Here is a 27835-nt window from a genome sequence, read left to right as displayed (position 1 = left end):
GAGATTAACCAAATGTTTATGCAGCGTGTAGTAATTCTACCCCAATAAGTAACCTGAGAATATGCCGCAAACTATCACACCCACCTCAGGAGCCGATCTCCTCCTGTCCTCCCCTTATGCCTAGTCAGTATCATCAGGATGTACAGGATGTAATACTATGGGGTCCTGTGGGGGAAGAAAGGTGGGAAGTTATTATGCACCAAAAAACATCTTATAGTGAATATTGACCTATATCTCACATGCTATAATTTTTTTGTAATACTACATTTTACTTTGGTTACAGGAATACAGTCATACCCTAAGTTTACATTCCCTGATTTCATAAATTTCTGCAATATACACTTCCTTTCTTTTCTAATGCATCTTAATCAGTGGAAAATTTGACCTAGGGGCTGCAGGGCTGTAGACCACCCAGTAAGATTCACCACCCAGTAAGTCCCCAGTCCATGCACTAGCAGGCGTCACATTGCAAGTTCTTTCTGCTAGTCCGACACTGGATTGTCACTCTCCAGAAGGAGTTTTTTTCTCCCTGAGACTGCCAGTCCTGACTAAAGCTAGATTAAGGTTTTGGGGGGCCTGGGATGCTTCAGATGATCCATCAATTCAATCTTATCCAGAAATAATGATATACAATACATATTTAATCAAAGTTTGTTTTTTTTAACAGAATTTTGAAAAGTAACAATACAAACTTTGTAGACTATATAACAGTTGCAAAGCAAAAGCAAGTCTAAATAAAAAGTGCAAATAAATAAACAAGCATATATCAAAAGACTGTGCAACATGTTAACAAATATAAATTGAATAGAACTTTAACACAAATGTAACAACCATAGGAAAATACTAGAGATGAGTGGGTTCAGTTTCCAGGAAATTGGACCCACCCAAATTTACCTGATCTGAGATGCCCCGGCTCGGATTTCTCCACCATTTTTGTAATCCAAAACAAGGCGAATCATCATCTTCCTGTTGTCAGATCTCACTTGTTTTCGATCCAATATAAGTCCCTCCGACTGTGATTTAGGCGTCATTTATCACAGGACCGCCTGAGGGAAAGATCAGGAGATACAGCGGAGCTGCAGAGTTCAACCTTAACTTCTTCAAGTTCAGCAACACTGTTTGTCTTTGATGGGCAGTGGCACCCACATCCCCCTTACAGTAATACTGTCCTAGCTAGTTATTTTGGATAGGCAGTCAGCAAAACATTGTTTTTTTTATAGCGCAGAACATTATTCTATTATATAACTAATTACGTGTTGTGTGTAGTTTAAAAAAAATAGTGTTTGTTTAAAAAACTTCAGGTTATGATACTGTGTTCTTTAAGTCTAACACTAACGGTCAGTAGGTCAGGGGCTACCACCTTAATGTCTGCAGAGTGCGCCGCAGTCAGTGGGCACTTTTGTTTTTTATTTTTTTAAATTGTGTTTGTTGAAAAATCTTCAGCCCATGATACTATATTTTAAGTCTAACACTAACGGTCAGTAGGTCAAGACCCACTGCCTTAATATTACAGTATGTGCACAGTGTGTCACAGTTGGAGGGTAGTTTGTTATTGTTTTTAAAAAAACAGCATTTGTTAAAAAAATTCAGTCTGTAATTCTTTAGTTTAAGTCAACACAAATGGTCAATAGCACCTGTGCAGTGAATTGCAGTTGGTTGGTAGTAAATTTTCTTTAAAAAAAAATAATGATTGATCACAAAACTTCAGGCATCAATATGGATCACAATGATCAATCAATAGAACAGCAGGAGCAGCAACCAAGCACTCGCAATGCAGCTGCTGCCACCAGTCCTGACGATACCACTTCAATGTCATCTACTAAAGCCGATGCTCAAGGGCATAGTGGCTTACAGTCAGGGTATCTAATATCAAAACCATATTTTACATTTCTAAAGAAGAAAACACCTCTAATAAAGGGAAAGTTTAGGGAAAGGGTATAACACACACACATCAAAGGGTCTAACACACACACAACTTTCTGGCAGAGATTACCAGCATTGTGAAGCAGGGGCAAAATTACGAGATTCAATGTGAATTGCATCACCGCCCCCCCAGGCTTGCCTACCCTCCCGATTTGGCTGGGAGCCTCCCAAATATTCGGTGCCGCTCCCGGCCCCCCCGGAAAAGCAAGCAAATCTCCCGGCATCCACCTACCCTCCTGACCTCCCTCCAGAATAAACTAGAAATCCCCGTAGGGGGGGGCAGTGACTCGATTCATGCCGAATCATGTCATCAAAAATAACAACGTTTCAAAGAGGGGGCGGGGCCAAGATGATGCAATTGCATCGCCCCACCCCGGTTCCGCCACCAATGTGACATAACTGTCTAGGCATGCCCCCCACTGTTAGCTGACAATCAGCTCCCTCCTGCAGTGGCAAGGGTAGGCTTGTCCTTTATTTTTAAATGGTGGTTCTGTAACTGCTGTCAGTCAGGCATCTTCTGCCTCACAGGATGATGCAAGACCGTCTCACTGTGAGTCAAGAAGAGTTATCTAAAATATGAAAACTGAAATAGTGCTTAAAAAACAACTAAGTGTGAGCCTAACCTCTCTGGTACTGTACTCATAGAGAAGCCTCCTTCCACTATTTCTGCACCCTCTGCCAATGTGGGGATGAGCATCACAAGTAAAGAAGCTGACCTACACATTGAGGATGCTACTGTGGAAGTGCAACAGGGATATGTGTGTAGCTTATGCCAGTGCTAATGAGGATGTTGTTTGTGTAAGTCATGCACCAGCAGAAGCAGTTCTTGCCCATGATAAGAATAAATCCATCGTCATGCCTGAGCATAAAACCCCAAAATCCACCTCTTATATGTGAAATTACTTTTACCCAAATCCTGATAATAATTATATTGCCATCTGTAGAATTTGTAAAGCCAAAGTAAGTAGAAGTAGGGACCCTAACCATCTAATGGTTTCCAGGATTCCTCAGAAGAATGCTTGAGCACTAGGCCTGCTGCCTATGCTGCTGAAGGTGGATCTTCATCCCAGAAGGGGACCAAGAATACCAGTAGAAGTTTTATAAAACAATTGACTGTTAAACTATACTTTTCAAGATTTCAAGAGGAAGCAAGTATGATATCTGCCACCCAGTTGCACAGCAGATCACTGAAGCCATGACGGCTATGTTAGTATTAAATCTTCATCCAATATCCATCAATCATTTTTTAGACAAGCTAATTGAGATCCTGTGTCCCTGCTACCAAATTCCATCTCAATTCCAGTTTACAAGAGCAGCAATTAAACAAAAAACTATGTATGGGCCTACAAAATGACATTGTACCCTCTATCCACTTAATCACAGATATTTGGACAAGTGGTATTGGTGAAACGAAAGGTTACATGACTGTGACAGTCCACTGGGTGGGTGTATAGCCTTCAGCAGCAGGAACAGCAGCAGCATCTAACAAACTATGCAAGCTCATTCACAGGCAGGCTACTTTCTGTGTTACCATCTTCACTAAGAGGCATACTGGTGTCAACATGTTAGAAAAACATGCAGTAGTCATATGGCCTACCCTGCTAGGACTCTGCTCAGGATTTGTCATTTCTGATAATGCAACAAATATTGTGAGAGCTTTACAACTGGGTGAATTTGAACATGTCCCATGTTTTGTGCACAATCAACTTGGTGGTACAGATATTTTTTGAAAATGACAGATGCATGCAGGAGATGAACATTTTCACCATTCAACAACTATATGTAGAAGATTGCAGCACGTACAAGAACAGTTCAATTTGCCATGCAACCAACTGAAACAAGAGGTGGTAACAAGGTGTAATTCAACCCTTTATATGCTTCAGCGAATGGAAGAACAGCAACAAGCCATTCAAACCTACAAAACAAGCCATGACATAAGGAGAAAAGGAGAAATGTACCTTAGTTCAGCACAGTGGAGAAAACATTTTGTGATATGTGAGGTATTGAAACCATTTGAAGTACGAACATTTGAAGTGAGATCTGACACTGCCAGCTTGAGTCAAGTTATTCCCATAATTAGAATACTGGAAAAGCAGCTTAAGAAACTGAAGGAGGATATGAAACTAAGTGATTCTGACAAGTATGTTCATTTGTCAACCATGCTTGATCCTAGGCTTTAGCCATACGCCATATCTTTCTTTCCAACTGGCACAGATCTTTAGAGATGCAAAGGGCTCCTTGTGGGCAAGTTGTCAGATCAAGCAGCACATGACATGATGACATATCCAACTGCTGCTGCCAGGATAAAACTGAGCTTTCCCAAGAGACCCACTCAGGGGCGTCTTAAGAGATGAGGGGGCCCGTGTGCACTCCCCTTGTGAGGCCCCCTCTTCTCTCCCCAGTGGCCGGCAGCCAACTGATGCAGCTGGCCAGCCACCGTAGCATTAGTAGACTCCGGGCACTAGAGTGTGCCCGGAGTCTACTGCACATGTGCAGAACACCAGAAAAAAATGGCCATGGTGGCCATTTTCCGGCATTCTGTGAAAGCGCAGTAGACTCTGAGCACTAGAGTATGCCCAGAGTCTTCTGTACAAGCACAGAGCACCGGAAAAATTGCCGCAGTGGCCATTTTCTGGTGTTCTGAGCAGAGCTGACAACTGATGCGGGACTACAGATAGGTGAGTTTAAAATAATATGGGTGCAGGGTGTGCGGTGCGGGGCCCCCCTGGACCCAGGGGCCCATGTGCCCTGCACACACTGCACCCATTATAGATACACCACTGGACCCACTGGTGATGAGGATGAGTCAACTCAGCACACTAGAATGACATAACATTTTGAAATCTGGACAGGTCAAAAAGAATTGCCCAAAATTAGTGACACCTCTACCATGACTCAATCAGATACAGTAACCACCCATTGAATATGGAGGATTATTTTAATGACAGTGTACAAATAAGCATGTCAGACAGTTCCTTTGACTACTGGGGGGAAAAAGGCAATTTTGGAGACCCTTGTAAAAACTCGCTTTAATGTACTTAAGCTGCCCACCCTCCAGTGTGTACTCGGAAAGAGTTTTCAGCACAGCCAGGAACCTTGTCAGCAATCAGTGTAGGAGGCTACTTCCTCATAATGTGAAAAAGAAGATGTTCATAAAAATTACCTTCAAATGGAAGACCTTTCCTGCCATTTAGGTCAAAGTACAGAGACTACTGTAAGTGGTACGCAGCAACTTTTTATTACCTGTGTTTGAATAACCACGATTTGTCATTTGATGTTTCAATACATTTGATGTTATTTCACTATGGGATGTCCCCTTTATGATTTTATTTGGAGGAGCTGTTGACATGGAGGAGAATTATATGTTAATTGATATCCTGAAGAAACCCATAAAATTAATTCTTCTGATGAGGAATTTTATCAACAGGAGTGACGTTTAATAGAATCTTAATTGGATTGAAAAACTGTGTTAGTTGTAGTATACCCTAGTGAAGGTGCGCTTGATATACATACCTGTTTCTACGAGGAAAAGGAACAAACTTACCGCATCTGTAGGCAGTGCTGCGCATGCGCTGGTTTTACAGATGTAACAGCGCATGCGCAGCACTGTTTCCAGATGCGATAAGGTAGTGTAGAGAGGGAAAAGTATCTATTTCCCCAAAAGCTGTCATCGCAAAAATGACAGCTTTTCGGAATAGATACTTATGGAGAGGTGGAATGATGAATTCCACCTATAATTAGGTAGAACTCCATGCGAGTTCTAAAGCTAATTATTTCCAGAGAAGTTTTAGGTTTAATGAATAGGCCCCAGAGTGAGAATCTTGTTGAGGTTAACAAGATAATAGTAGATCATCTTCATAATTTATGTTCAGTATTCACTACAGAAAGAGAGGGGAAGGGGCCACAGTTAAGTTGCAAGTAAATACATAAAAATGAGGTAGATACAAAGACATTTACAGAGGAGAAGGTCCTAAAAGAACTCTCAAAACTGAAAATGGATAAATAAATGGGGACAGATGGCATACACCAAGGATACTAAAAGAGCTTAAAAACAAATGTGGATGCAAGGAAGAAGAAAGTGACTACCGACCAGTGAGCCTTACATCAGTAATAGGGAAATTGATGAAAACACTCCAAAAAGAAAGAGTTGTAGAACACCTCAAACCAAGCAACTTACAAGGGGTGTAGTAGGTATTACCGCCGGCCGCATGGCCGACGGTTCAAATCCCGACAGCGGAAGCACAGCAGAGGTGAAGATCCTGATCGCTAATTAAGGTAGGTGCTGTTAACCCTACTCCCTACCCTAACCCTCCCTTAGGGGTGCCTAATCCTAACCTCCGCCCCTAGTGCCTAACCCTAACCCCTCTCTAAGTGCCAATACATAACCCCCCTTCCCTGCAGCCTAAATCTAAGTCTACCGGGGGGGGGGCCTAACCCTAACCTCCACGCGGGGGTGCCTAACCCTAACCCCCCTTTCCCTAGCCTAAACCTAACCCTCTCAAGGGGGTGCCTAACCCTAAGTCCCCTCTGGAGCCCTAAAACCTAACCCTCGCCCCCCGCCCAGAGCCCGGCAAACCTTCATTCGGTACACCGGTCGTTGGGCTCCCAGCATAGGTCTAATGACAAGTGTCGGGATTTCGACATCCGTCAGTACCTTGCCAGGATTAGACAGTTGGGAAGCCGGCATTAGGCATTTAGACCGTCGGCTACCTGTCTACATCCCCTTACAAGATCCCAAACAGTATGGATCTACAGATGGGAGATAATGTCAAACAAATCTTATTGATTTTTTTGGTGGTGTGACTAAAGTAATAGATCAAGGTGGGCCATATATGTAGCCCATCTAGACTTTTGACACTGTCCCACTTTGCATACTGTTATATAAACTTAAAAGCTTAGACCTTGATTCTAAGATGGTTGAATGGATAAGATCTTGGCTGCAGGATAGAAAACAGAGAGTCATAGTAAATGGAGTGTATTCACAGGAGGGAAAGGTTACCAGTGTGAAAAAATATTATATAGAAATTCCAACCACAATAAAAATACAGTTTGGAGAAGTTCAGGGAATCAAACTTATTTCCAAATGTTTATTTTGATTGACATCAGAGCAAGGTAATAATGTCTGCTATCTGTTTCCAATTTATATTCAGATCTTGTGCAAAAGCCAGAAGTCTCCAATCCCGGGACCCTAGTTTCAGGTCGCCAGGTGACTCTAACTTGCTCTTTTTCTGTGAACTGCACGGGAACTTCCCCAATTTTCCAATGGACAAAGAGCAAGAGAGGAAATTGGGAAAACTCATCAACTGTGACATTTACTCCATATCCGAGAGATCACAACACAACTGTAACCTGTAAGGTGACTTTCCCAGGGGTGACGTCTTCTACAGAGAACACTATAAGCCTGAATGTTCACTGTAAGTATATATATTTACTCATAAGCATAATAGTACTACCTACTAACATTTAATTTGTTCACCACACATTTATACTTGGTGGCCTGTGTCATATATAATAAAATGGCTTATCCCAGTACATCACAGCAATAAGAAATGTTTAGTATTGGTTATTGATGAAAATGATCTTGCTTGGTTGGTGGCTCCGATAAGAGCCTGTTGCAGTGAACACTAAAGGGCATATTTACTAAAGGTAAATTTTTTTGTCTATATCAAAACCGACACCATGTGTGACTGTACAAATCGCATTATAACTAGCTGTCAGTTTTAATTCCATTTGAAAATTGACGTCAATGTCAGTTGGATTTTGCAGGTGTAAATGCAGTCCTGACAGTCCCCCTGTGCGAGCGCCCACAAAAGGGGCATGGCCTCGCATCAAAAGCAATGTGGGCTCGCCTGACAGGGACGTGCCGTGAGTCACGGGGACCTGGCCTCGCCGCACGCCCCCGTCTTTCAGATTCCCTAGCTGAACAGAGTGCTGGGAGTTGGAGCTGCTCGGCTGGGGTTTGACACGGACTGACTCATCTGCCCACCGGCCCTTCTGGCATTTTCCAGAAGTGCCAGATGGGCAGTCCAGCCCTGGGCACCAGGGAGGGAAGGTTAGGGTTAGGGAGAGGGGGAGGGTTAGGATACTGACTGACAAGTGTCGACATCCTAATTCTGTTGGGAAGCCGACGTCTGGATTCTGATCACCGTGATCCTGAGCGCCGACATCCAAAACCCAATCTGGCGTGCGCAAGTGTTTGTCATTTAGACTGTGCAGGTAAAGGCTGGTGGCTTCCCAGCGGCTCCTGGAGCACTGGGAAAACCCCCAGCATGACAAGGACAGGGACGTGACACTCAGCCACACCCCCAAAATGTAACACATTTGGGTGCATGGTCTCACCGGCATGAGGCCATGACCCCTTTCACGTGCTCCAAATGTGCACTGGGTAAAGACTACCCTCCTTCCCTCTCAGAGTCCCTGCACACTCAGCCAATAAACAAGCTCTTTTCCACATACTGTACCAACTAAACAAATGTATAAAGAGGTTTGGGGGTTTTTTTTACATCACATGCGAAGTCTTGCAAACCGCATTTTCTTATGTTATATGCTAAAATCTCTATAGTCTCCCTCATGGGAACTTACTCTAATACTCTAATAAAGCAAAAAGTATTCTAATGCATAATGCAGCAAAAATACTGCGGGAATTTGAGAAACATTATAATAAAAAAAAATACTGTATAAATCCAACATTGACTCAAAATCTAACCTGACATTAAATTCTGGTGGTGTTGAGCATTATGGTACCTTATAAATCAAATCGACAATATATTCTGTGGTTTGTGTTCCAAACTACAGGGCAGATTTATCAAAGCTTGGAGAGAGATAAAGTCCCAACGAATCAGCTCCAGTTAATTAAGAAACTGTGGGGCCTATTCATTAAGCGTAAAAATTCAATGGAGATAATTAGCTTTAGAACTCTCATGGAGTTCTAGCTAATTATAGGTGGAATTCATCATTCCACCTCTCCATAAGTATCTATTCCGAAAAGCTGTCATTTTTGCGATGACAGCTTTTCGGGAAATAGATACTTTTCCCTGCCTACACTACCTTATCGCATCTGGAAACAGTGCTGCGCATGCGCTGTTACATCTGTAAAACCAGCGCATGCGCAGCACTGCCTACAGATGCGGTAAGTTTGTGTACCCCCCCCGACCCCCCCCCACCCCCCTCCCCCCTCCGCTCACCTCCCCCCCCGCCTTACCTGTCCGCGCAGCAGCTTCCGGCTCCGTCCTGCTGGTCTGTCATGTGGTTTCCCAGCAGACCACCTGACAGATTAGAGAAAAAAAAAAAAATTTCTCTTTTTCTAAACTTTGTTGTGCTCTGCTGGGGAGCACACATGTCCGACCAGCCTCCGGAGCCTGAGGACGGAGCAGAGCGCCGGAGGGACTCGTCGGGGGACCTGCACACGTGGATACAGGTAAGTTTCACCTGCTATTCGCCACCTCACAGTGGCGAATAGTTACTGCATCAAATTCCGAAAATTCATAATTTTCGGAATTTGATGAATACCACAATTTCAACATCCCCATACTAATGTACTAATGTATGGGGAGTGTGGAAATTAACGCAGGGGGACTTAGCAAGGAGATATCTGTGATTCAATGGAGATAATTAGCTTTAGAACTCTCATGGAGTTCTACCTAATTATAGGTGGAATTCATCATTCCACCTCTCCATAAGTATCTATTCCGAAAAGCTGTAATTTTTGCGATGACAGCTTTTCGGGAAATAGATACTTTTCCCTGCCTACACTACCTTATCGCATCTGGAAACAGTGCTGCGCATGCGCTGTTACATCTGTAAAACCAGCGCATGCGCAGCATTGCCTACAGATGCGTTAAGTTTTGGACCCCCCCGACCCCCCTCCGCTCACCTTCCCCCCCCCCCCGACTTACCTGTCCGCGCAGCAGCCTTCGGCTCCGTCCTGATGGTCTGTCATGTGGTTTCCCAGCAGACCACATGACAGATTAGAAAAAAAAAATTTTTTTTTTTCTTTTTCTAAACTTTCTTGTGCTCTGCTGGGAAACCACATGACAGACCAGCAGGACGGAGCCTGAGGACGGAGCAGAGCGCCGGAGGGACTCATCGGGGGACCTGCACATGCGGATACAGGTAAGTGGATTCTGCTATTCGTCACCTCACAGTGGCGAATAGTAACTGCATCAAATTCCGAAAATTTATAATTTTCGGAATTTGATGAATACCACAATTTCCACATCCCCATATTACTAATGTATGGGGAGTTGGGAAATTAACGCAGGGGAACTTAGCAAGAAGATATCTGTGATATCTCCTGTGTTAAGTCTGTTCATGAATACCAAAATAACGTTATTTAAGGAAAATGTCCTTAAAAACGTTATTTTAGTTTTGATGAATAGGCCCCTGTGTTTGAAAAATAACAGTTAGGGGCTGATTGGTTGGTACTTTATCTCTCTCCATTTTATCTCTCTCCAAGGCTTAGGGCATCTAACCTGGTGTCTGGCAGTTTAAGAATCATATATTAACCTGTTACATACTGTAGATCATCCCGGCCATAATAATTTTTTGTAAAGTTCACAATTTTGCCCCCGATTCACTAGGGATCGCTATTGCGATTGCGAACATAGGCGACCGATTGTTGCATACTGTGCGTGCGTTGGCTTCGCAGTATGCATGCACATCCACAGAACTGCGATCACGCATCACACAAAGCTATCGCAGAGTGAGTGACAGGAGGTCAGCGTTTTGGGGTAGTGATGGGGATGTGGTTGGAGAAACGCAGGCGTGCCTGTCTGGTTAAACGCCGTTGAATGGGCGTGCATAAATTATCCGCTGTGACGGCATACGCAGGTTCAGTGCTTACTGCTTGCGACAAGGTTAACAATTCTGAGTAAGGTCAGACCTGTTGCAATTGTGCTTGAGGGGCCGATGTTACTCGATGTTCCCGATGTATACGCAGGACTACAAGGTATTACGGATGTGAGATAGCGGTAGTGTGCGTCTCTATGCTGGCTGTGCGATGGCATTGTGATTGCATTCATTAGCATATTTTTGCAACAGATTTGCGTACGTAATCACAGCCGCTATCACAATAGCGATCTGTAGAGAATCAGGCCCTTTGATCTTCTGTTTCTTATCAGCTTGGATTGATGTAGAGGGGCTTGTTGTTCATTATTCTGTGTAGCATCTATTTTCTTTAATGTAAATAAAGTATTAACAGAAAAAGATGGGTATACAGTGATGTAAAAGTTCCACCAAAGCTGTCTCATTACAGATCCACCAAGAAAACCAGATATCAAATTTTACGAATATAAAGGTATGGCGATATGTCTGTTTAAATACTGTTATACTAAGTGTCTTGTTACTTCAATATTAAATTATAGCAGTTATAGACAATAGTATGAAAAGAGTTGAATGAAATATACTCATCATTATAGCATCTACAGTACAAATATGATGCTTGGTGAACCCATGAGATTTAACAGCTTCCCAACCAACAAACAACTTATAATGGAAGATCAGACTTCAGAGAAGAAAATGGAAGAGCCAAGTCATCTTTTCCCAGTATCTCTGTAATAATACAATTATTTACATTGTACAGTATAGTAACATTTATATAGCGCCAGTATTTGTTGTTGGGCTTCGACATTTGAAACAAACTAGCAATAAAACAAGACTGATTAAGAACAGACAGACTGGAAAGAGGATCCTGCTCGTAATCTTATAACCTATAGATTATTGATAACAGTGATCTATTGGTAGCTGACACAATCAAGTGATCATTAGCTGCAGTGATGGGAATGGGAACAGCACACAGGCAGATGATAGGGTGGTCAGATCAGCTGAATGTACAATCGGTCTGTATCTACAGTACCTCTGATAGCAACATCTATATTAATAGGACAGTGATACAGAAGAGGTAGTTGCTTATATTATTATTATTATTATTATTATCCTTTATTTATATGGCACCACAAAGGTTCCGCAGCGCCTTACACAGTACATAAATGAGCACACAAGAAAAACAGTTAATAGTAATACAAAACAATGCAGGACAAGGACAAGGTTATAAACTCAGCTGCAAAACACAAGCAGCAGGACATGAGCAACCAGGTGGTAGGTGCCATTGTAGGGAGTTAGGAGTAAATTATACTATAAGTAGGGGGAGGAGAAGCACGTGAGGATGAGGGCCCTGCTCGTGAGAGCTTACATTCTAAAGGGGAAGGGCAGACAGACAGGGGCGACACAGAGGGGTAGATAGTGAAGAAGGAGCATGGAGCAGTGGGTTAGGATATGTGCTGCGGAATGTGTGTGTATAAGACGACCTGATGTTATGTAAAAATTAAGTCCTTCATACATCTATCTCTATGATAGAAAATAGATTGTTTGTGTTATTTACATGAGAGATGTACAAAGTAAAGTAGAAGCACTTTAATTTGTGTGTTACATTTTAGCATCTATATACAGCCTGACAAGAAATGCAGCTATTATGGGACTGTCCCGCCATCCTAATACAGTAGTGACTACTTTAGTTCCAGCTGCTGGGTGCTATGCCATGCTCCTGTGAGTGGGTGCATCTCACATGCTAGACCCACTCACAAATGGGTGCAGCCATACATGATGTGGTCCCACAGGATGTTGCAGTACCCGGGCCCAGAATTTCTCTTGGCAGCCCTGGAGGTGACAGACAGAACGAGGAGGGAATGGGGCTTAGTAGTGGGGTAACAAGACCATGGAGGGAGGTGGTTGAGAGTGGAGGTATAGGAGAAGTGGGGGAAAGAAGCAGAGGGTTGGAAGCAGACTGATGAGAGAAAAAAAGGAAGAACAGCAAGTGGAGGAAACAGGAGGGGGAAGAGAGGGACGGATAAAGTAGAGGATTATGTGGACATAGAATATGGGGGTTGTGTGAAGTAAGGGTGTTCATGCTGTGGACAAGGTAATAATTGAGATGTAAACTGGAGTGGAGGCTGTGTGATGTAGAGACAGTGAGATATAGAGTCAGTGTGGATTAAAGTTGTTAAATGTTCAAAAATACATGTAAAGAACAGTGCTGCTAATGTATGAGCGCAGCTCCAAAAGTGATATATAAAGGAGAGGTATGTGAGTAGTGGGTGCAGGAATTAGTTTATAAACAAATGATTAATGTGGATAGATGTGACACAATTGGAAAAGGCAATACAAAATGAATGAGGACAAAATTACAATGTACCCGAGCTGATCCAGTCCAAAGTGTTCTGTTCAACAAAGATCAATCAACAAGAGCAGCACACAGACAGGGGAGCACTTGCAGTGTCCAAGCAGTGAGTGCAGTAAGTAGTTGCCTGGATACAGCAGAAGATGTTGATTTTGTTCATTCACATAAGTATGTTGCTTCTTGTTGTTCAGAAAGTGTTCTGGTTTTGAGTTTCGTTTTCCTCCAGTTTAACTCCAGCGTAACTCCGACTTAGTTATCAAATTGTATTTACACTTATAATCAGAACACTTTGAATCTTAACACAGACTATGGCAGCCTGTGGGAGCAGTAATATCTAAAGTTACAAACATGTGTCTCTGTGCTCACTGATTGGGACCCCACCCCAAAAGCTCTAACACACACTAAATTGGGATGCAATAAAGTCTAAGATAAACAATTTGTGAGAAGGGGGAGGCCAACACAGATTCACAATACATTCCTAACTTCCTTTAGATAAATTGCTCTTAGTATAGCAGTAGTTGTAATTTACCCAGTATAAATTTTCAAAACTGTGCTGAGGCAATCACTAAAACAGCATCTGATGGGAGCAGTAGTTGTAATTTACCCAGTATAAATTTTCAAAACTGTGCTGAGGCAATCACTAAAACAGCATCTGATGGGAGCAGTAGTTGTAATTTACCCAGTATAAATTTTCAAAACTGTGCTGAGGCAATCACTAAAACAGCATCTGATGGGAGCAGTAGTTGTAATTTACCCAGTATAAATTTTCAAAACTGTGCTGAGGCAATCACTAAAACAGCATCTGATGGGAGCAGTAGTTGTAATTTACCTGTGGAATGCAGAGAAGAAGTCACATCAGTCTTTGCATGGTGCGCATATGACAAATAAGATCTGCAGCGTAACTCCGACTTAGTTATCAAATTGTATTTACACTTATAATCAGAACACTTTGAATCTTAACACAGACTATGGCAGCCTGTGGGAGCAGTAATATCTAAAGTTACAAACATGTGTCTCTGTGCTCACTGATTGGGACCCCACCCCAAAAGCTCTAACACACACTAAATTGGGATGCAATAAAGTCTAAGATAAACAATTTGTGAGAAGGGGGAGGCCAACACAGATTCACAATACATTCCTAACTTCCTTTAGATAAATTGCTCTTAGTATAGCAGTAGTTGTAATTTACCCAGTATAAATTTTCAAAACTGTGCTGAGGCAATCACTAAAACAGCATCTGATGGGAGCAGTAGTTGTAATTTACCCAGTATAAATTTTCAAAACTGTGCTGAGGCAATCACTAAAACAGCATCTGATGGGAGCAGTAGTTGTAATTTACCCAGTATAAATTTTCAAAACTGTGCTGAGGCAATCACTAAAACAGCATCTGATGGGAGCAGTAGTTGTAATTTACCCAGTATAAATTTTCAAAACTGTGCTGAGGCAATCACTAAAACAGCATCTGATGGGAGCAGTAGTTGTAATTTACCTGTGGAATGCAGAGAAGAAGTCACATCAGTCTTTGCATGGTGCGCATATGACAAATAAGATCTGCAGCGTAACTCCGACTTAGTTATCAAATTGTATTTACACTTATAATCAGAACACTTTGAATCTTAACACAGACTATGGCAGCCTGTGGGAGCAGTAATATCTAAAGTTACAAACATGTGTCTCTGTGCTCACTGATTGGGACCCCACCCCAAAAGCTCTAACACACACTAAATTGGGATGCAATAAAGTCTAAGATAAACAATTTGTGAGAAGGGGGAGGCCAACACAGATTCACAATACATTCCTAACTTCCTTTAGATAAATTGCTCTTAGTATAGCAGTAGTTGTAATTTACCCAGTATAAATTTTCAAAACTGTGCTGAGGCAATCACTAAAACAGCATCTGATGGGAGCAGTAGTTGTAATTTACCCAGTATAAATTTTTAAAACTGTGCTGAGGCAATCACTAAAACAGCATCTGATGGGAGCAGTAGTTGTAATTTACCCAGTATAAATTTTCAAAACTGTGCTGAGGCAATCACTAAAACAGCATCTGATGGGAGCAGTAGTTGTAATTTACCCAGTATAAATTTTCAAAACTGTGCTGAGGCAATCACTAAAACAGCATCTGATGGGAGCAGTAGTTGTAATTTACCTGTGGAATGCAGAGAAGAAGTCACATCAGTCTTTGCATGGTGCGCATATGACAAATAAGATCTGCAGCGTAACTCCGACTTAGTTATCAAATTGTATTTACACTTATAATCAGAACACTTTGAATCTTAACACAGACTATGGCAGCCTCCGGCTATACAGCCTGTGGGAGCAGTAATATCTAAAGTTACAAACATGTGTCTCTGTGCTCACAATGTATTGGTCCATCACAGGTGCATGTAAGGGAGGGGTTGATCTAGATTAGACAAAATAAATATATGACCCAATGAAGGTGCTATTATTATGTAACGTAGGACCACCAGAGCAGAGACGCCTTGCCGTGGCTGGTGGCTTACCATATGTTTGCAAATGTATGTAACTGAGATCTCTGCATTGCTATTGTCGTGTAGGAAGTACAGTATGTCTCTTTTGCTGGTCCATTATGGTGTACTGGGGGAATTTCTTTTATGCTGAAAGGAGCCTGGGGAAGGGAAGGTGAATTGAATCATTAATGATGGTAGCCATCAGTGGCGGATTTTACCTAGTGGCTGCACCGCCCCCCCCCCAGTAAAAATCTGCCACCACCAGTGAGCCCCCGTGATTGCAGTGGTTTCCCATTGGAAGCAAAGTCTGCTAGTCGTATGCAGGAGACACCAATTGGAAGCCATTCCCTTTCATTTCTGACAGCTGTAATATGCTTCTAGGGAGCTGCAGCTGATGCAGTCCTCTACAGCTGAGGGGGAAAAAGAGGGGGTGGGTTTGTGTTCATGCGCAAGCTTGCGGCCCCTGATGTAGTCCATAGAAGCAAGGGGCTTGTGTGCAAGTGCAAAACCCTTTTTGTTTTCACGCATAAAGTTCACTTACAGGGTGCTGCTTAGGTGGGCAGTTATACAGACCTGGCCTGAAATTGCTACTCGTATCTGGACATTCCTGCACTGCCTTAGTTATACAGAGCTACTCTGCAGTTACTACTGGTATTCAGACCTTCCTGCACTATTTTCTGCCTGCTGGACTTTTCGCCTCCTTCACCTGTTTTGCAGGCGGAAAAGTATCGCACGCGTGCCCGATAATCCCCGTATTCAATTTCTATTGACGCGGAAACGGGACCTGGCAAAACTGGAAGCGGCAAAAAAACCTGACAATTTTCAGAAAATCATCCTGGCTCCCCCCTAAAGATGTCCAGACACGGGGGATCACTATGGGTGCCCCCATTTTTGCCTGCTGAAGGGAAGTTGGGTTTTTACATGTGACTTTGAAGAGGTGATGAAAAAAAGCATTTAGCATTTTTCCCTAAAATTATTTTTAAAAATTCTTCAAAAATGCACCTGCCGCTACTACCCGCAATGAAGAAAACACCTGCCGCATACTTGGGTATCCCTCTGGAATCAATTTAGCTATTTTAGAAGTTTGTTCCCTGTTTTTTTTTTTTACCCCCAAAATGAAAGTACATTTTTTGGGGTGTCCCGATATTTATAATTATTTTTTTACTTTTTTTGACACACATTAATGTTAGGGGACATTCCCAGGGGTGCAGGCTATTTTTTTAAAGCCTGCACCCCTAAACCCCTATTCTGAACTTTTCTTTGCCACCTATTGTGTGGAGAAAACTTATCCCCGATTTTTTACAAAGACTTTTCGCATCGGCAAAAAGTCTTTGAAATTGAATACGGGAATAATTGAAACAGGCGAAAATGACGTCATCGGCGATAAATTATCACCGATAATGGGTTTTCACCTCAAATTGAATATGGCCCCTAGTTTCTTACAGAAGCTCCTACTATCCTGACTGTAAGTCCTGGGGGTACCCGAGTACCAGAGAGAACATAAATCTCTAAGGGAAAAGTTGCTGCTATACGTGAAGACCAGTGGCGTAACTAGGGCAGGGCTGCCGGGGCTCGTGCCCTGGGGGCCATGGGACTGGCGGCACGGGGGGCGCCGCCAGCCATGGTACCGGCCCATCCTAGTTAGCCAGTGAAGTGCCGACCACAGTGAGGACCTGAATCAGATTGTCGCCCGTAAGCGCATGCGTCTGTCATCTGCGATGTACAATCGAGCGCTCATAGTACACAGACAGGATGCTACTTTGAGTGACAGATAGTGCCGTTTGTGGGTGGTAACAGGGGAAGGTGCTTGTGAACGGGGGAGTGGCTGTGCGAACGCAGGCGTGTCTGACCGTCAGAGCGGTGTTTAATGTGTGTGCATAATTAGCAAAGTAGCGTCATTGCACATGTGACTAGGTTGTTTTTTAGCCTAAACTGCTCGCAGTGTTTGGGGTAGGTTAGGTCAACCCCAAGCGCTGTGAGCAGCTCCGATGGCCCTCAATGTTCACGATTAATCAGACTCTTCCCGGAGATGACATGTGCTGCGAGTGACAGGTGGGAGGTTTTAAAGTCCAGCGTATGCTAACTGCCGTCGGTCACTAAGACATAGAGGGCGTCCTTACAGCGCAAAGAGCGATCGCTTACACGGCCCCTTTTTGCAAGCGAGCGATTGCATCTTGTGAGCGGCTCTGAATCAGGTCCTGAGTTTGGTCAGCACTACACATTTACTCAGGACCAGCGCTAGGTTTCCCTGCACCCATCGCCCCCCAGTGCTGCACAGCCAAGCTCCTTCCCTCCCCCTGAGTGCTTACCCAATAGCACCAGGAGGAGAGTGGGAGGCGGGCACAGGCTAGTGCATTTACACACACATTGCAGCAAGCGCGGCTGCAATGTGTGTTATTCATCAGCCAATGAGAGTCAGACAGACTCTCATTGGCTGCTGCTGCTGCGCCCACTGCAAGAGCCGGGCTGGAGCTCACTCATTAGCTCCGAATTCCAACTCTTGCAGTGGGTCATGGGAGAGACATCATGATGTCTCTCCCATAATGCAGAGCGCGCCAGCCCGAGAGGACTGACTTGCAGACTGCAGCGGGAGCAGTGGCCACAGCCGAAGCATGGATTCAAGTAAGTGTATTTTATTTTCTTTTATTTACTTGTGTGTATTTGTGGGGGGCAGGAGGTGGACTACTACTGGGGGGGACTGCTACTGGGGGCACCACAGGGGTGGTCCTCTATTGGGGGCACGACTGGGGGGACTACTACTGGGGGCACTGCATCGGGGGGGCTGGAATACTACTGGGGGCACTACAGGGGGGTCCTCTACTGGGGGGGACTTCTACTGGGGGGGACCTCTACTGGGGGCACCACTGGGGGGGACCTCTACTGGGGGCTCTACTGGGGGGGACTACTACTGGGGAAACTGCATCGGGGGACCACTACTGGGGAAACTGCATAGGAGGGTACTACTACTGGGGGCACTGCATAGGAGGGGACTACTACTGGAGGCACTATATAAATAGCACTGCATAGGGGGGGCTACTGGGGCACTGCATAGGAGGGTCTACTACTGGGGGCACTATATAAGGGGCTCACTACTGGGGGCACAAGGGACACTGCACTGGGGAGACCACTACTGGGGAACTGTATAAGGGGCACTGGATATGGGGGATCACTACTGGGGGTCTGCATAATGGGGGACCACTTCATGAGGCACTGCATAATGGGCATCCCTACTGTGGGCATGCATAAGGGGGACCACTACTGGGGGCCTGCATAAGGGGGACCACTACTGGGGGCACTATATAAGGGGAACTAATGGGGGGATACATAGTATGGGTTGCTGGTTGGGTGGATAGCAGCATAGTAGGGGTTACTGGGTGGTAAAGGGCAGCATAGTAGGGGTAGCTGGTTGGTGGAGAGTAGCATAAAAGGGGTTACTGGGTGGTGAAGGGCTGCATAGTATGGGTTGCTGCTTGGTGGAGAGCAGCATAGTAAAGGTTACTGGGTGGTAGAGGGTAGCATAGTAGGGGTAGCTGGTTGGTGGAGAGTAGCATAGTAGGGTTACTGGGTGGTGAAGGGCAGCATAATATAGGTTGCTGGTTGGTGAAGAGCAGCATAGTAGGGGTTACTGGTTGGTGGAGAGCAGCATAGTAGGGGTTGCTGGTTGGTAGATAGTACCAGAGTAGGGGTTACTGGGTGGTAGAGAACAGCATAGTAAGGGTTACTGGTTGGTGGAGAGTAGCATAGTAGGGGTTGCTGGTTGGTGGAGAGCAGCACAGTGTGTGTTGCTGGTTCGTGGAAAGTAGCATAGTAGGGGTTACTGGGTGGTTAAGGGCAGCATAGTCTGGGTTGCTGGTTGGTAGAGAGCAGCATAGTAAGGGTTACTGGGTGGTGAAGGGCAGCATAGTAGGGGTTGCTGGGTAGTGACGAGCAGCATAGTAGGGGTTGCTGGTTAGTGGAGAGTAGCATAGTAGGGGTTACTGGGTGGTGACGGGGTGCATAGTTGGGGATGTTGGTTGGTGGAGAGCAGCATAGCAGGAGTTACTGGTTGGTGAAGGGCAGCATAATATGGGTTACTGGTTGGTGAAGGGCAGCATAGTAGGGGTTGCTGGTTGATGGAGAGCAGCATAGTATGGGTTGCTGGTTGGTGGAGAGTAGCATAGTAGGGGTTACTGGGTGGTGAAGGGCATCATACTATGGGTTGCTGGTTGGTAGAGAGTACCATAGTAGGGGTTACTGGGTGGTGAAGGGCAGCATAGTAGGGGCTACTGGGTGGTGAAGGGCAGCATAGTAGGGGTTGCTGGTTGGTAGAGAGTAGCATAGTAGGGGTTACTGGGTGGTGAAGGGCAACATAGTATGGGTTGCTGGTTGGTGGAGAGCAGCATAGTAGGGGTTGCTGGTTCGTAGACAGCAGCATAGTATGGGTTGCTGGTTGGTGGAGAGCAGCAAAGTAGGGGTTACTGGGTGGTGAAGGGCATCATACTATGGGTTATTAGTTGGTGGAGAGCAGCATACTAGGGGTTGCTGGTTGGTAGAGAGCAGCATAGTATGGGTTGCTGGTTGGTGGAGAGTAGCATACTAGGGGTTACTGGGTGGTGAAAAGCACCATAGTAGGGTTTGCTGGTTAGTGGAGAGTAGCATAGTAGGGGTTACTGGGTGGTGAAGGGCAGCATAATATGGGTTACTGGTTGGTGAAGGGCAGCATAGTAGGGGTTGATGGTTGATGGAGAGCATCATAGTATTGGTTGCTGGTTGGAGGAGAACAGCATAGTAGGGGTTACTGGGTGGTGAAGGGCAGCATAATATGGGTTGCTGGTTGGTAGAGAGCAGCATAGTAAGGTTTACTGGGTAGTGAAGGGCAGTATAGTATGGGTTGCTGGGTAGTGGAAAGGAGCATAGTAGGGGTTGCTGGTTGGTAGACAGCAGCATAGTATGGGTTGCTGGTTGGTGTAGAGCAGCATAGTAGGGGTTACTGGGTGGTGAAGGGCATCATACTATGGATTGCTAGTTGGTAGAGAGTACCATATTAGGGGTTACTGGGTGGTGAGGGACAGCATAGTAGGGGTTGCTGGTTGGTGGACAGTAGCACAGTAGGGGTCACTGGGTGGTGAAGGGCATCATAGTATGGGTTGCTGGTTGGTGGAGAGCAGCATAGTAGGGGTTACTGGTTGGTGGAGAGCAGCATAGTAGGGATTACTGGTTGGTGGAGAGCAGCATAGTAGGGATTACTGGTTGGTAGTGAGTAGCATAGTAGGGTTTGCTGGTTGGTATAAAGTAGCATAGTAGGGGTTACTAGTTGGCAGAGAGTAGCATAGTAAGGGTTACTGGTTGGTGGAGAGTAGCATAGTAGGGGTTACTGGATGGTGAAGGGCTGCATAGTATGGGTTACTGGGTGGTGATGGGCTGCATAGTATGGGTTGCTGGGTGGTGGAGAGTAGCAAAGTAGAGGTTACTGGTTGGTGGAGGGCAGCATAGTAGGGGTTAATGGGTGGTGAAGGGCATCATAGTATGGGTTTCTGGTTGTGGAGAGTACCACAGTACGGGCTACTGGGTGGTGAAGGGCAGCATAGTAGGGGTTGCTGGTTGGTGGATAGCAGCATGGTAGGGGTTACTGAGTGGTGCAAAGCACCATAGTAGGGGTTGCTGGTTGATGGAGAGTAGCATAGTAGGGGTTACTGGTTGGTGGAGAGTAGCATAGTAGGGGTTACTGGTTAGTGGAAAGTAGCATAGTAGGGTTTGCTGGTTGGTATAAAGTAGGGGTTACTAGTTGGCAGAGAGTAGCATAGTAAGGGTTACTGGTTGGTGGAGAGTAGCATAGTAGGGGTTACTGGATGGTGAAGGCCTGCATAGTATGGGTTACTGGGTGGTGATGGGCTGCATAGTATGGGTTGCTGGGTGGTGGAGAGTAGCAAAGTAGAGGTTACTTGTTGGTGGAGGGCAGCATAGTTTGTTTTGTTGGTTGGTGGAGAGTAGCATAGTAGGGGTTACTGGTTAGTGGAGAGCAGTATAATAGGGGTTGCTGGTTGGTGGAGAGTAGCATAATAGGGGTTACTGATTGGTGGAAAGCAGCATAGTAGGGGTGTACTGGGAGGTGAAGGGCTGCATAGTATGGGTTGCTGGGTGGTGAAGGGCTGCATAGTATGGGTTGCTAAGTGGTGGAGAGTAGCATAGTAGGGGTTACTGGTTGGTGGAGAGCAGCATAGTATGGGTTACTGGGTTGTGAAGGGCTGCATAATATGGGTTACTGGTTGGTGAAGTGCAGCATAGTATGGGTTGCTGGTTGGTGGAGAGTAGCATAGCAGGGGTTACTGGTTGGTGGAGGGTAGCATAGTATGGGTTGCTGGTTGGTGGAGTAGCATAGTAGCGGTTACTGGGTGGTGGAAAGCAGCATAGTATGGGTATACTGGGTGGTGAATGGCTCCATAGTATGGTTTATTGGGTGGGTAATGGTAGCATAGTATGGGTTGCTGTTTGGTGTAGAGTAGCATAGTAGGGGTTACTGGGTGTTGAAGGGTTGCATAGTATGGGTTGCTGGAGAGCAGCATAGTAGGGGTTAGAGGGTGGTGAAGGGTAGCATATTATGGGTTGCTGTTTGGTGGAGAGTAGCATAGTAGGGGTTACTGGATGGTGAAGGGCTGCATAGTATGGGTTACTGGGTGGTGAAGGGCTGCATAGTATGGGCTGCTGGGTGGTGGAGAGTAGCATAGTATGGGTTACTGGTTGGTGGAGAGTAGCATAATAGGGGTTACTGGGTGGTGAAAGGCAGCATTGTATGTGTTGCTGGTTGCTGGAGAGCAGGCAAGTATGGGTTGCTGGTTGGTGGAGAGCAGCATAGTAATAATAATAATAATAATAATAATAATAATAATAATAATAATTTTATTTATATAGCACTTTTCTCCCAAAGGACTCAAAGTGCTTTACATTTACAGTACAAAATACAAAATAAGCTTAAACAAAGGACATTAGTGAAATGCTTGGGTGAATAGGTGAGTCTTGAGTCTATTTTTGAAGGATTCTAGAGTGGAGGCCTCTCGAACTGTGTGTGGAAGTGAGTTCCAAAAGGTTGGAGCCACAAAACTGAAAGCTCGACCCCCAGACGAATTCCGTGAGATTCTAGGTACTGTTAATAGTCCTTCGTCAATGGATCGCAGTAATCGAGTGGGACAGTAAGGAATCAGAAGCTGTTTCAGGTACCCTGGGCCATGGTCATGAAGGGCTTTGTAAGTTATTAATCCAATCTTGAAAGCAATTCGCCATCTGACAGGCAGCCAGTGAAGGGAGTAGAGAATGGGTGTTATGTGGCTGGAACGGGGCTGGTTGGTTAATAGCCTGGCAGCTGCATTTTGTACCATCTGCAAGCAGTGTAATTCTTTTGCTGGGAGACCGAGGTAGAGGGCGTTGCAGTAGTCTAGGCGTGATGATATAAATGCATGTATGACTTTAGGCAGATCTTCTGAGGGAATTAAGTGCTTGATTCTGGCTATGTTCCTCAGATGAAAGAATGAGGATTTGATTGTGGCTGATACCTGATGTTTAAGTGTCAAGCCACTATCCAGGACAACACCAAGATTCCGCACTTGTTTAGTGTTTTGTAATTCTGAACCCCGAAGCGTAAGTCCTGCTGGTTGGCTATGCTGTAGCCCTGTCCTGTGACCTATCATAAGGACCTCTGTTTTATCAGGGTTCAGTCGCAGCCAACTGGCACTCATCCACTCCTGAAGCTCAGCTCGGCAGCCATTTAGGGTTGTTATTGGGTCCTTTGTACCTGGAGCAAAGGACAGGTACAGTTGTGTATCATCTGCATAGCAGTGGTAGACCAGGCCATGACGTCTGGAATGCTAGTAGGGAATGCTGGTTGGTGGAGAGCAGCATAGTAGTGGTTACTGTTTGGTGGAGGGTAGCATAGTAGGGTTTACTGGGTGATGAAGGGTTGCATAGTATGGGTTGCTGGTTGGTGGAGAACAGCTTAGTAGTGTTTGCTGGTTGGTGGAGAGCAACATAGTAGGGGTTTCTCGTGGTGGAGAGTAGCATAGTAGGGGTTACTCGTTGGTGGAGGGCAGCATAGTAGGTGTTGCTGGTTCGTAGAGAGTAGCATAGAATGGGTTACTGGTTGGTGGAGAGTAGCATAATAGGGTTTACTGTGTGGTGAAGGGCAGCATAGTATGAGTTGCTAGTTGTTGGAGAGCAGGATAGTATGGGTTGATGGTTGGTGGAGAGTTGCATAGTAGGAGAAAGTGGTTGGTGGAGAGCAGCATAGTAGGGGTTACTGGTAGGTGAAGGGAAGCATAGTAGGGGTTACTGGTTGGTGGAGAGTACCATAGTAGGGGTGTACTGGGTGGTGAAGTGCAGCATAGTATTGGTTACTGGGTGGTGGAGAGTAGCATAGTAGGGGTTACTGGGTGGTGGAGAGTAGCATAGTATGGGTTACTGGTTGGTGGAGAGTACCATAGTAGGGGTGTACTGGATGGTGAAGTGCAGCATAGTATGGGTTACTGGGTGGTGGAGAGTAGCATAGTAGGGGTTACTGGGTGGTGGAGAGTAGCATAGTATGGGTTACTGGTTGGTGGAGGGCAGCATAGTATGGGTTACTGGGTGGTGAATGGCTGCATAGTATGGGTTACTGGGTGGTGAAGTGCAGCATAGTTTTAGTTGCTGGTTGGTGGAGAGTAGCATAGTAGGGGTTACTGGCTGGTGAAGGGCAGCATAGTATGGGTTGCTGGTTGGTGGAGAGTAGCATAGTATGGATTACTGGGTGGTGAAAGGCTGCATAGTATGGGTTGCTGGTTGGTGTAGAGCAGTATAATAGGGGTTGCTGGTTGGTGAAGAACAGCATAGTAGGGGTTGCTGGTTGGTGGAGAGTAGCATAGTAGCGGTGTACTGGGAGGTGAAGGAATGCATAGTATGGGTTACTGGGTGGAGAAGGGCTGCATAGTATGGGTTGCTTAGTGGTGGAGGGTAGCATAGTAGGGGTTATTGGTTGGTGGAGAGCAGCATAGTATGGGTTGCTGGTTGGTGGAGAGTAACATAGTAGGGGTTACTGGTTGGTGGAGAGCAGCATAGTATGGGTTACTGGGTTGTGAAGGGCTGCAGAGTATGGGTTACTGGGTGGTGAAGTGCAGCATAGTATGGGTTGCTGGTTGGTGGAGAGTAACATAGTAGGGGTTACTGGTTGGTGGAGAGCAGCATAGTATGGGTTACTGGGTTGTAAAGGGCTGCATAGTATGGGTTACTGGGTGGTGAAGTGCAGCATAGTGTGGGTTGCTGGTTGGTGGAGAGTAGCATTAGTAGGGGTTATTGTCTGGTGAAGGGCAGCATAGTATGGGTTGCTGGAGAGTAGCATAGTAGGGGGTTACTGGATGGTGAAGGGCAGCATAGTATGGGTTGCTGGTTGGTGGAGAGTAGCATAGTAGGGGTTACTGGTTGGTGGAGGGCAGCATAGTATGGGTTACTGGGTGGTGAATGGCTGCATAGTATGGGTTGCTGGGTGGTGGAGAGTAGCATAGTAGGGGTTGCTGGTTGTTTGATAGTAGCATAGTAGGGGTTACTGGGTGGTGGAGATTAGCATAGTATGGGTTACTGGTTGGTGGAGAGCAGCATAGTAGGGGTTGCTGGTAGGTGGAGAGCAGTATAGTAGGGGTTGCTGGTTGGTGGAGAGTAGTATAGTAAGGGTTACTGGTTGGTGGAGAGTAGCATAGTAGGAGTTTCTGGGTTGTGATGGGCAGCATAGTAGTGGTTACTGGTTGGTGGAGGGTAGCAAAGTAGGAGTTACTGGGTGGTGAAGGGCTGCATAGTATGGGTTGCTGGAGAGCAGCTTAGTAGGGGTTACTGGAGAGTAGCATAGTAATGGTTACTGGTTGGTGGAGAGCAGCATAGTAGGTGTTACTGGTAGGTGAAGGGCTACATAGTAGGGGCTACTGGTTGTTAGAGTGCAGCATAGTAGGGGGTTGCTGGTTGGTGGAGCGCAGCATAGTATGGGTTGCTTTACCACCTTCCATAGGCAGAGAGCTCCCCAGTTCCACTCTATCAAAGCAGGTTGAAAGCAGGCGCTGATATGATGTTGTGCGCCTGAATTATATCTTTTTGCTGGAAAACCGAGAAACTGCCTCTCACACCTATTTATTTATTTATTTATTTATTTATTTATTTATTTTTTATTTATTTTTTTAAGACACTTTGATTTTTTCTAAATATAATTTTCTCACATGTCCCTAAAATTCTCTATCGCCTTACTCATGTTACTTCCTATAGATACCCCCTTATGAATGGTGTAACTTTATATCCATTTCTAGAACTGAAGTTACAGGTGACAGCAGGTACACATTGTTTGTTAATACAGCAGTTTCACTTCATGGGCCCAATTCAGAGGTTTGTATTGTCAATGCCGCACGAGAGCGGCCGATGTTTTCAGTATGCGCGTGCATCTGAGTCGCAATGTGCACACTAGGGGTGTGCATCGGCCACTTTTCGTGTTTTGGTTCTGTATTTTTTTGGAAAAAAGCATAAAAACAGCTAAAATCACAGAATTAGTTTTTTTTTTTTGTTTCTACGCTATTATTAACCTCAATAGCAATCATTTCCAGTCTATTCTGAACACCTCACACCTCACAATATTGTTTTTAGGCCAAAAGGTTGCACCAAGGTAGCTGGATGACTATGCTAAGTGACACAAGTGGGCGGCAAACAGGGCAGCGTACCCCTACACCACACAGGGCAGTCCCTGTAAAAATTATTTTGATGAAGGGCAGCGTACACCACAGGACAGCCCCTGTAAAAAAAAAATATTTTTGGGCAGCAGCCCTTTGACAGGAGCACAGCACCCCTGCGCACTTGCCTACGCCGATGACAGGTGTGGCTAACATGGCACGCACACAGAAAAAAAAAATATATATTTTTTTTAACACTGGTGGTAGGTGAAGAGAGCACCCCTGAAGGACGAGCACCCCCTGAACACAGCACTACAGCCAGCTAGCCCCTATGGACAGGACAACAGCCAGCCCCTATATGGACAACAGTAGCCAGCCAGCCCCTATGTATATGGACAACAGTAGGCAGCCAGCCAGTGTCAGCAAGAGCTCCCTCCCTCTTCACAGTAGCCAGCCAGCCCAATATGTAATGTATTATATGTATCACACAACAGTACTAGTAGTAGCCAACAGCTCCCAGCTCCGTCCCTCTTCACACAGTAGCCAGCCAGCCCAGTATGTAATGTACTATATACAGTATAAGTATATATATTATATCACAGAACACAGTAGTAGCCAACAGCTCCCTCCCTCTGCATGCACACTCCACAGCCGGAAAGAAATATGGCGGATATCGCGGGACCTTTATAGAATCCAAAACCAGAGAGAATCCGACAGCGGGATGATGACATTTTGCCTCGTTCCGGGAACCGAGTCTGACGGGAAAACACGAGTCGGACTCGGTTCCCAGCTTGGATAAGGGGAGGCTCGGGGGGGTTCGGATTTCCCGCTCATCCCTAGTGCACACGGATAACAATGGTTACTGCCAGAGGCGTCACTGGGTCTGGTGACACCTGGTGCACATTCTAAATCTCCCCTGCGCAGCGGAGCCAAGAGTGCCCGAAAAGAGGATGTGGCCTACCATAATGGGGGCTTGGTCTCACAGGAACTCCCAATAGCATCACTCCAGGGGCTTGCCCTAATCCCCGGACCTGGTGGGCTGTCCCCGGAGACTGTGCCTGCACTGCCGGCTCCTCCTCTGTGACAGGCTCCGAGTGCTGCAGGAGAATGTCACACTGCACCACCCTGCTCCTGTCACTGAGGAGAAGCCACATTTTAGTGTCATCCCCCCCGAGGGTGACACCCGGTGTAGCCTGCACCCTCCGCACTCCTTTAGTGATGCCACTGGTTACCGTTCTAAGACGCAGATTATTATTATCCTTCATTTATATGGCGCCACAAGGGTTCCGCAGCGCCTTACATAGTACATAAACATAGTATATAAACAGTTGAGAAGAACAAGAACACAGTGTCATACAGTTCAAGACACTACAAGACAAGTACATGGAATATAAACACTGCTGCAACAGAAGCAGGATGGCAAAAGGCACGGGTTAGGTGCTTTTGAGTATAGAGTAGATAATATAAGTACTGAAAGGATAAGCACAAGAGGAAAGAGGGCCCTGCTCGTGAGAGCTTACATTCTAAAGGGGAGGGGCAGACAGACAGGGGTGACACAGATGGGGTAGACAGTGAGCATGGGACAGAGGGCTAGGATGACAGATGGGTGGATTCCTATTTTACAG

The 27835-nt window shown here is 45.4% G+C and overlaps 1 protein-coding gene across 1 annotated transcript in view; it reads left to right on the top strand.

Annotated features, from left to right (window-relative positions):
- Nucleotides 1–27835, top strand: part of LOC148451003 (sialic acid-binding Ig-like lectin 16) — a 104714-nt gene that overhangs the window by 16313 nt on the left and 60566 nt on the right. The window contains exons 4-5 of the mRNA XM_088462396.1: nt 7074–7337; nt 11177–11218. Of these exons, the coding sequence (XP_088318522.1) occupies nt 7074–7337; nt 11177–11218 (306 nt within the window). The remainder of the gene's footprint in view (nt 1–7073; nt 7338–11176; nt 11219–27835) is intronic.

This window comes from Taudactylus pleione, unplaced genomic scaffold (assembly GCF_031769625.1).
Source record: "Taudactylus pleione unplaced genomic scaffold, aTauple2 ptg001224l, whole genome shotgun sequence".
Taxonomy (NCBI): domain Eukaryota; kingdom Metazoa; phylum Chordata; class Amphibia; order Anura; family Myobatrachidae; genus Taudactylus; species Taudactylus pleione.
The sequence above is the reverse complement of the archived record's forward strand: the minus strand, read 5'-3'. Positions and strand labels throughout refer to the sequence as shown.